The sequence below is a fragment of the Elephantulus edwardii genome, unplaced genomic scaffold (assembly GCF_000299155.1).
Source record: "Elephantulus edwardii isolate Elephantulus edwardi_28Jun2011 unplaced genomic scaffold, EleEdw1.0 scaffold00210, whole genome shotgun sequence".
Taxonomy (NCBI): Eukaryota; Metazoa; Chordata; class Mammalia; order Macroscelidea; family Macroscelididae; genus Elephantulus; species Elephantulus edwardii.
The window spans coordinates 1,140,255-1,151,288 of record NW_006399960.1 but is presented as its reverse complement, the minus strand read 5'-3'; the positions used below and the strand labels follow the sequence as shown (position 1 = coordinate 1,151,288).

Below are 11,034 nucleotides of genomic sequence, written 5' to 3'. Positions count from 1 at the left end.
TTGTGTTCCCTAGAAGTAGACCTTTAAATGGGTAATTTATTGCTAACATAGTGATTTGTTGTGAAATCTCCCCCTGGAGCAAAGAAGAAAGAGATGTGGGTAGGAACACTTGGATTTGCTGATTGCACAGGGCACTCTGGAGCAAGAATTGCACCATTGGTACGCCCGCCCGCGCCTGGGGCAGAGAGTTCTCTTTCGAAGGAGGCCTGTTAATTTTACATATCCTCTCCTTCCGCACGGGAGGGCTCTGCCGCAAATATGCTCCGCCAGATCTTCAGTCAAGCCAAGAAGCACCCAAGCTTGATACCTCTCTTTGTATTCATTGGAGCTGGAGGTACTGGAGCAGCCTTGTATGTCATGCGTCTGGCATTATTTAATCCAGATGTCCGTTGGGACAGAAAGAATAACCCAGAACCATGGAACAAACTAGGCCCAATGATCAATACAAGTTTTACTCAGTGAATGTGGATTATAGCAAACTGAAGAAAGAAGGCCCTGACTTCTAAATGATTTTTTTTAAGCCGCTTAGAATGAAGGTCTTTCAGAAGCCATCCACACAATTTCTCACTTAACAAAGATATGTTTCTTCCCTAAATGCACGAAACCACATCAGTGTATCGTGTTGGAATTGACACTGAATAATAAAGTAAAACTTAGTAAAAAAAAAAAAAGAATTGCACCATTGAGGTGGTCATGTCTCTAGGTAAAGGAACTACCATTTCCACGCCCATTATCAGTCATTTGCTGGATGTGAGCTGCAGGGTGTGTGAAAATGTAACTTCCATGTGAAGTCCTGGTGGTAGCTGAGGGCAGTTATTCAGAGAAAGAGGTATCCCTGGGATGTTAGCAGACCCTGATAAAGCTGAGGGAAGGGTGAATACAAGAATAAGAGGTCTGAGTGGGATACCAATATCTTCTACCACATATCTTTTTTTTTGGTGGGGGGGAAATCTCTATTCATAGCTCTAAGTAGCTCTGATGATGTAGCCTATAACATGTTGCAATGCTAACTAAAGGCTTCTGGAGCTGAGGTGAGTAATCTGCCAGCAAGGACACTATGACAGCCTGGAAGGATAACACAAAAGAAAGAAAAAGAAATAAATATTAGCAACTGTCTACATAGGGGCCTAGGGAAGGAGAACCTGGTTACACTTGTGAAAACCTTTGGTTAAAACTTATTTTCCCAAATAAATTATAAGGAAACATTTCTGAACTAAGATTACTACTACTGTTGTTATTTTGCTAAAGAAAAGTAAAGAGAAATAAGGTGAACCTTTAATAGATACAAAAGTGCAATGCTGGCGAGCTCTGGTGGCCTAGTGGCAGGAAACTGCATTACAATCCCAGAGGTGCGTGGTTCAAATCCCCCAGATGCTCTGCTGAAGAAGGAGGAACAATCGCCTCCTGTACCAGTCAGATCCAATTTGACAGTACACACATAAAAAGAATAAAGAAATAAAAATTATCTTTTAAAAAAAGTACAATGCTGACTCGACCTCATTCCAATTATGACTGGACAGGACAATAGTAGCTTGATTGGATTTTCCAGTCATAAATGAGATTTATGCATTGGCTGTTGGTAGAGAACATAACACTACTCATCCAAGCCCCACACATTTATTCTTTTGCATGGTTATTTGCAACCTAGATGAGTTTCAAAAAAATGAAAGGTATGGTAAAGAAAACAAAACATTTGAACTAATAGATTATGTCTGCTCTCTGAATTGGGTCTTCTTTAAATGGACTCAGCCACCTTCATGTTCTATTTACTCCTTTGCAGGATCTATGCCTCAAAGGAACACCCTACCCTAGAGGCACTTTCTCTGAGACATATCTATTTGTTCTTTTAGCAGTTGATGAGATATTTAATACTCTTCTCCAACAATACAATTCAAAGGCATCAATTCTTCTGTAATCTTCATTCATTGTCCAACTTTCAGATGCATATGAAGCAACTGGAAAGACCATGGCTTGGATCAGGCACACTTTAGTCATTGCTCTTCAGAACTTTGGAGAGGTCATTGAAAGTAGATTGTATGTAGGTCCACATAAAATGAAATCATTGGCAACTTCAATCTTTTTTCATCTCAACATCGAGAAAACAAAAATCCTCACCACTGAAAGAATAGGCAACATTGATAGATGGAGAAGGGGTTGAAATGTAGAAAGAAAGAAAGAAAAAAGATATGAAAATGCTTTGCAAAAATTAAGGCCTAATTTTCCATGCCTGGTGTTCCCCCCCCCAATAACACAGAAACAACTAATATAAATGATATTGTCTTCTCCTTTTTTTAAAATTAGTGTGTTTATAAAAAACCATGATCTTGACTCAGTGATCACATAGGCAAAGTAAACTTGCAAGGAACTAATTTTCTCATCAATTTGGAGGAGCTAGCAGGTCACTAGCCTGATGCTAGTGGCATCAGAGATCCTTAAGATGACTCTTTTCCATTTCATCAACATTCATGAAGTTTCTGGTGAAAGCTGTACAATAGGCATGGTCATCTTTTGCTTAAAACTTGTCCCATTAGAAGCATCAAAACTCAGATTCTTCACACCTTTAATAGATTTCCATGACTAAAACAAAGCCTGCCCTGACAGCTAAAAGATGTTTAGTCTGCCTAAAAAAGTCAGATGCCTTTTTAGAAGAAGACAACCTTTTTTTTTTTTTTTGAGATTCAAGTTTGGTTTTTGTTTTTTTTATATAAAATTTTTTATTTTAATAATGATTTTAACAGAAGTTTACAGAAAAGTTAGATTTTCATTCATTCATTGTTGCACATTTTACTCCCTTTCTCCCTCCCCTCTCCCCAAGTTGACTTTTTTTAAGAATTCCCTTCATTCGTTGTTGCACTTTTCTCCCCCCCTACACCCCCGTTTGCTCCTCTACTTGAAAAGCAAAAGAAAAACTCCTTCATTGGTACATAATCCCCGCTCCGCACACTCCCTACCCCCAACCCCACCCCCACCCCAAATATCACTCTACAACCCTCATTCCATACTCTTATGATAAACATAATGCCCTAAAATATAACACTTTTAAACTGATCTCTCCCTCATAGACTTCAATGCAAGAAGACAACCTTTTAGCTTTTCTAAGAACTGTTTTTTAAAACAAAAAAACAAACAAAAACCTGTTTTTTGTTATGTGTTGCTTTGTGGTGTTTTGTTTGGTTTTTGTGGTTTTTTGGTTGTTTTTTTGTTTGTTTGTTTGTTTTTTAACAGGAGGAAACTGCCCATTTTTCTCCTGCAGAATAACTGGAAGATTCAAAGTGCCAAACTTTTAGCAACACCAGACCTCAAAAATGTCTTCTTTTATTGTGCCAATGCGAAAGCTATACTTGGACCAGGAGGCAGTGGTCAGAACAGAGCAGGGAAACACTGCATGGTTCAAAATTGGGAAGGGTGTATGCCAGGGCTGCACCCTGTCTCCACACCTTTTCAACCTATATGCAGAACAGCTTCTTCTGAAGGAAGAGGATGAGGAGAAATGTGGCATCAGGATTGGAGGAAGAATCATCAACAATCTGCATTATGCAGATGACATAACCCTGCTTGCTGAAACTGAGGACCTGGAGCACTTGCTGTGGAAGGTCAGGGACTGCAGTCTTCAGTATGGTTTGAGCCTTAATATCAAGAAAAGAAAGATTCTCACCGCAGGGCCAGTTGGCAGCATCATAAAGGATGGTGAAGACATTGCAATTGTTCACAGTTTTGGTTTGCTTGGATCCATAGTCAACACTCTTGGCACCAGCAGCCAGGAAATTAAAAGACATATTGCAATGGTAAAGTCTGCAGTTAGAGACTTTTCTAAAGTACTGAAGTGCAACCATGTCAGTCTGGAGACTAAGGTGTGCCTGATACATGCCATGGTCTTTGCAATCACTTGCTATGCATCAGAGAGCTGGACAATGACTAGGGATGATAGAAGGAGAATTGAAGCCTTTGAGCTGTGGTGTTGGAGAAGAGTATTGAATATACCATGGATTGCTAAGGTTTGTCCTGGAGAGGGCGAAGCTGGGCTGCTCCTTAGAGGCAAGGATTCTGAAGCTTCGTCTGAAATACTTTGGACATGTTGCAAGGAGAGACTAGTCCTTCAAGAGGGACGTCATGCTTGGGAGGGTGGAGGGACAGCACAGGAGAGGAAGACCCTCAATGAGATGGATTGATTCAGTGACTGGAGTAACAGGAGTAGGTGTGCCGGAGATCGTGAGATTGGCAAAGGATAGGGCAGAGTTTAGAGCTGTTGTAAATAGGATCGCTATAATTCACAGACTCAATGGCACATAACAGTGATGACAACAACATATATATTTACAGCATATTATTCCCATTTAATTTTTTCCCATTCATTCATTGTTGCACATTTTTCTCCCTGCCCACCCCTCCCTTCAGTTAACAATTCTCTTTAAAAAGAAAAAATTATTTCATTGTTATACAACCCCCCCCCATCCCAAGTCCATAGTCCACTTTATTATGCTTTTATTTTTCTGGACTCTTGACATGAAAATAATACCTAATCATATATTCTCCCCAAATCGTTCTCTCCCTCATCTGTTCCAATGCAGTATACATTATTTACCCCCTCTTTTCTTAGGCTCCCCCCAATCCCGATATCAGTCTCATTTTTTTGTGTGTATCGTCAAATTGGATCTGACTGGTACAGGAGGCGATTGTTCCTCCTTCTTCAGCAGAGCATCTGGTGGATTTGAACCACGCACCTCTGGGATTGCAATGCAGTTTCCTGCCACTAGGCCACCAGAGCTCGCCGATATCAGTCTCATTGTACAACAGTGCCACTATGTTCTATTTGCCCTTTTGTGATGGGGATATTTCACTCAGCATAATGTCCTCCAGGGTCACCCATTTTGTATATTTCATGAGTTCCTTCTTTTTCAATGCTGCATAGTATTCACTTGTGTGAATATACCACAGCTCCTCTAGCCATTCTTTTGTTTTGTTGATTGGCACTTGGGTTGTTTCCAACTCTTTGCTATTGTGAACAAAGCAGCAGTAAACATGGGTGTGCATATGTCTACTTGGGTGGCAGTTCTGGTTTCTTTAGGGTATATTCCCAGTAGTGGAATTGCTGGGTCAAATGATATTTCTATTTCCAACTTTTTGAGAAAGTGTCATACTGCCTTCTATGGTGGTTGCATAATTTTATACTCCCACCAACAGCGAATAAGGGTTCAGTCCAGGAGGTCTCAATAATGTCTTCTTAAAATGAAAAGTTAAGAAGCAAAGAAATCCCTACAAGTTTGTTTGGGCTAAGAAAGTTGTTAAACTGTGTGTATATATGGGATGTGGGGAATAAAGCAAGCAAGAAAGCTTGGGGGAAATTTTGAGCTAATAGTGATTAAATTTTGGCAAGAGAATGAAGATTACAAGTTCTTTCCTATTGAATGAAGAAACAAATACCATTCATTTGGTTCAAAGACTAGAAAAGCACATACTACCATGAGAGGTAGTGGGAGGTGGGAGGATACTCAGGATTATATCATTTCTAAGTAGACACTTTGAGGAAGAGCCTCCACAATCCCCATAGTACTTTCTGCTTAAATCATTCCTTGTTATTGTTATGTGCCATTGAGTGACCTGCAACTCATTGTAACCCTACGTACATTAGCTCTGAACCCTGCTCTAACCTAAACCAATTTCATCATCTCCAACAGACTTAATCCCATTTCTCCAATCACTAGCCTTTCTTTTGCTGTCCTTCCAGTCTTCCTTCTCTAAGAACTAGTCTCTACTGGCCACATTTCCAAAGTATGTGAGATGGAGCTTAAAAATCCTTGCCTCCAGGGAGCAGACTGGTTTCATCCTCTCCAGGACTGACCTGTTTGTTCTCCTTGCAATCCACAGTATGTTCAAAACTCTTTACCAGCACCACAAATCAAAAGCATCGATCCTTCTTTTATAATCCTTAGTTATTTTCCTGCTCTCAGATGCATAACAACAAGTAATTACAAAGACCATGGCCTAGATCAGGTGCACCTAAGTCTCCAGACTTACTTCATTGCTCTTCAGTACTCCAGAAAGGACCCTGAGAGCAGACTTTCCCATTGCAATTCATCTTTTGATTTCCTGACTGCTGGTGCCAAGAGTGTTTACTGTGGAACAAAGCAAGCTGAAGTTGTTAACAATCACAATCTCTTCTCCATCAATCTTGAGCTGCCAATTGGCCCAGTGGTGAGAAACTTTTTGTTTTCTTGATGTTGAGCTTCAACCTATATTGAAGGTTGCACTCCTTGACCTGTAGCAAATGCCTCATGTCCTCCTCAGTTTCAGCAAGCAGAGGTGTGTCATCTGCATAATTCATTCTTATACTCTCTAATAAAGGAAGATATTCCACTAAACACTCTTTCTTAAGCACTTCCAATAAATTACTGGGGAAGTGAAAGTCACCTTTGACACTTACTGGAAAAATTTACTTCCCCCCTCCCATACCATCATGAGTGTTTCCCCTTCCCTTAAAACACGTTTTATTTATTCTTCATTGTGAATCTCATTTGTAATTCATCTCTTGCTTAACTCATTTAAGTCATAGTTGTCTGATGAAGAATACGAGTCAACCAGCCTGGAAACAGTCTTATGTGGAAAAGAAAGGAAATGACTCTTTGTCCTCTGTAAAATACATTGTTTTTGTTTTAGGGGTTTTTTTGAAGGGGAGGAAGTGTTTAAAACTGTTCCCTTTATGATCCACATGTTGATACTCTGGCATGATAGTTTGCAACCTGGACAACTGTTGGATAAATGACATGTAGGATAATATAAGTAAAACATTTTAGTAAAGGATTTCTACTCTCTGAATCTAGGTCTTCTTGGAAGAGATTAACTTTATAGCATACTTTAAAAAGTATACTTTTAACCGTATTGTTAATAACAACAACAAAAGAAAAATTCAATCTTCATAATTCAATGATACAAATTTTGGTCATTCAGAAGAGAAATCTAGTCTTAATTACAGCATAACTAATCCAATAATGTGAATTTTGATCATCCAGAAGAGAGGGGAAAAAATCTTTGAGAGGAAAAAAAATTATGGCAAGATTTATGAAGATTATTGCAAGATTTATGAGACTATGTAATGTAGAATGTGAAGTAGATGCATGATAAACATAAACATGGGAAAATCATTAAATGGCTCCTGCTGGGAAACTGGAACCTAAGAAAGTATCACTCTATAGTGGATTTTACATTCCTAGCCAGCATCTATAGTTTTACCACTTACTCACAAAGATTTCTTCAGGCTTGTCTCCTCAAGTTTTCCTTACAGAGAAAAGATGTTTGCTCTTGAAGATCGGAGAAAAATCTCCATAGTTCAGGCACAGTTATAGCTATTTTCTGAAAATTTCATTTTCTTCCACAGGCAAATGTCGACTTCATTGGTCTGGAAACTCCATTCTGTCTGTGAGATGGATCATTTGGTTTCCTTGTTGGTCCTGGATAGATCAGTAGCTAACTGCCTGGTAGAATTTTATGTGTTAATTAGCATATTTGATAATTTATTAAGGTAATAAACATAGATCACATTTAATGGCTTAGATGTTACATGTTAGGAACATGGATGTATAGCATGACTAATATGATATACCCAGAAATAACTCAGAAATTTGTGAGTTAGAGCATTTGAACCAAGTCAGGCCATGTATCATAGGGCATCAGTGCCACTTTGCTTAAGGGCTTCTGAGAGATGTCAGAAGGGCAAAATAATATCACACAATTCACCCAGACCATGTATGAGAAATTTATTTGTTACTCTGTTTTTCCCTCATACTCTTCTTCCTCCATCAATCGACTCATTCTATTACTGAAGAACATCACTTCTCTTTTGACAAGCATCATGGAATTAAAACTTTGGCTTCTGGAGCTGAGGTGAGTAATCTGTCAGCAAGGACACCATGACAGCCTGGGAGGACATCACAAAAGAAAAAGAAATTAATAAACATTAGCAACTATCTGCTTAGGGACCTAGGGAAGGGGAACCCAGTTGCACTTGTGAAAACCTCTGGTCTTTCCCAAATAAATTATACAGAAACATTTCTGAACTGAGATTATTACTATTGTTGTCATTTTCCTAAAGAAAGGCAAAGTAAATAAGGTGAACCCTAAATAGATACACAAGTGAAATACTGACTCGAGCCTCATTCCAATTATGACTGGATAGGACAATAGTAGCTTGAATGGATTTTCCAGTCATAAATGAGATTTATGCACTGGCTTTTGGTAGAGACCATAGCGCTACCCATCCTATCCCTATGTGTTTATACTCTGGCATGATTATTTGCAACCCAGGCAAGTTTCTCCTGGTTTCTGTGATGCTAAACACTGTGACACTGATGTGTCAAATGCAACAATGGCTACCGATAGTGGACAGTGTTTGGTGGAGCTTCCCGGTTAAAATAAGCTTTGAAGCAGGAGTGGCATCCACTTGCGAAATGGCTTGCCTCCGGAAACTCTATGAACAGTGCTCAGGTCTTTCATTCATAGGGTTGCTGTGAGACATCTGCGACTCGACAACACTTAACAACAAGAACAGGCAAGTTTCAGATAACTGAAATGTATGGTAAGAATAGGAAAACATTTGGACTAATGGATAATATCTGCTGTCCAAATCTGGGTCTTCTTGAGAGATCTGACTTTATTTCCAAAAGTACACAAATTTTAAACCAAAAATAATGGTGGCAAATATTTAATGGGTGATTAATATATACAAGACAGTGTACTAAGTTCTTTACCATGTACCAGTCACTTAAGAAATATTTCCTCGGCACTGTGTTAGGTACCTACTATTAGTGGAAAAATAGTAAGTAAGCTAGAAGAACTGTCTATGTGTTATCATTTCATTTTAATTATTTCTTTGTATCTATATCTAAAAAGCCTTCTAAAAGTGTTTCCTTTTTTACAGCATATTTGTCCCATTTAATTTTTTTCTCAGTGACACTGATGTATCAAATGCAATAATTGTTACCCATGGTGGACAGTGCTTTCTGGAGCTCCTCGATTAAAACAAGCTTGGAAGCAGGAGAGGCATCCACTTCCAAAATAGCTTGCCTCCTGAAACTCTATGAACTTGGAGAAACAATGAAAGTTATACAAGTGTTCAGGTCTTTTGTTCATAGGTTCGCTGTGAGTTGTCTACAACTCGGTGGCACTTAACAACAATATATACATATGTACAGTTATGTGCCATCAAGCAGTTGACTGTGACTCATAGAAACTCTATGAACCCTGACTTATCTTGAGCCAAACTGTCTCCTATACTCCTGACCCTATTGTCATAGTCATTGTGTCAATCCATCTCATCCAGGGTCTTCCTCTCCTACACTGACCCTCCACCCTTCCAATCATGATGTAATTCTTCAAGAACTAGTCACTCCTGGCAACATGCCCAAAGTATGAGGGTATGAGGCTTGAAGAAATAGATAAGTTACAACAGACACTTGATTATATAAAGCAAAATATACGTAAATGATTGTATAAAATAAATGTGCATTAATGAAACAATGTATATAAATAATTGTATAAAAGTTAATGATAGGCCCCAAACCTACAAAGATAAAGATCACAAGTGACAAAATGGGATCAAGCTTAGAAGGCCTAGCATAATGTATAAAGAGGCTGACAAATACAGGCAGACATACACAGCTACGAAAGGATAAACTTGATGAATAGGACCTTCTAAATATTAAATCCCTGTACACATCAAAACCTTTTTCCAAAAGGGTGAACAGAAATTCTACTGACTGTGAAAAAATATTTGGCAATGGTTTTTGCAATTACTTGATATGCATCAGAGAGCTGGACAACGACCAGGGATGATAGAAGGAGAATTGATGCCTTTGAGCTATGGTGCTGGAGAAGAGTATTGAATATACCATGCACTGCTAAGAAAATGAAATGGTTCGTCCTGGAGAAGGTGAAGCCAGGCTGCTCCTTGGAAGCAAGGTTTCTGAAGCTTCATCTGACATACTTTGGACATGTTGCCAGGTGGGATCAGTACTTGGAGAGGGCCATTATGCTTGGGAGGCTGGAGGGATCATGCAGAAGAGGGAGATCCTTGATAAGATGGATTGATTCAGTGACTAGGTTAATGGGGATAGGTGTGTTGGAGACAATAAGATTGGCAAGGGATGGAGCTGGGTTTAGGGCTATTGTAAATAGGGTCATTATGAGTTGCAAGCAACTCAACAGCACATAACAACAACAATACCATCTCAGACAAGGGTCTCATAACAAAAGTTTACAGAATACTACTGGGCCTCCACAAGAAAAAGACTGATAGCACAATTACAAAATGGTCTAGAGGAAGACATTCAGATGGACAACAGACACATGAAGAAATGCTCAAAATCACTGGCAATAAGAGAGATGCAAATCAAAACCACAACAGGACAGCAAGCAATAAATGTTAGAAAGGATACAGAAAGATGAGAACGCTCATAAACTCTTGATGGGATTGTAAAATGGTCCAACTACACTGGAAGGCATTTTGGTGTTTCCTCAAAAAGCTGAAGATAGAAATTCCATATGACTCAGCTATTCTACTACTAGGAATATACCCTGAGAAAAGTAGGACTGAGACACAAACAGAGATGTGTACAACAATGTTCAGAGCAGCATTATTCACAATTGCAGGAATATGAAAACAGCCCTAATGCTCAACAACAAAAAATAATGGATTGAGAAATTGTGGTATATTGACAAGATGGATTGTGCAGCACTCAGAAGCAATGATTTTGAAAAATGCTACATAACATGGGAGAGAGTATTATGCTGAGTGAACTAACTCAGTCTCATTAGGACAAAAACTACATAAGACCATTGTTGTAGAAGTAGAAAGATAACAAGTTAAACATGTATGAGGATCCAAGGTGGGGAGCGGGGGAGCAAAGAGGTGAGGATGGGCAGTGGGGAAATCATAGGGTGGGTGAAGAGAGTGGTAAAGGAAATGGGAAATATCCAGTGGGGACAGGATAATGGTGATTCATTTTATAAAGCATAATGAATGAGAATAGTTACGTAAAATAC

The 11,034-nt window shown here is 39.0% G+C and overlaps 1 protein-coding gene across 1 annotated transcript in view; it reads right to left on the bottom strand.

Annotated features, from left to right (window-relative positions):
* Positions 1–7,699: 7,699 nt before the first annotated feature.
* OTC (ornithine carbamoyltransferase) overlaps positions 7,700–11,034 on the bottom strand; it is a 97,503-nt gene continuing 94,168 nt past the window's right edge. The window contains exon 9 of the mRNA XM_006897513.1: positions 7,700–7,912. Coding sequence (XP_006897575.1) covers positions 7,853–7,912 — 60 coding nt within the window. The 3' untranslated portion in view covers positions 7,700–7,852. The remainder of the gene's footprint in view (positions 7,913–11,034) is intronic.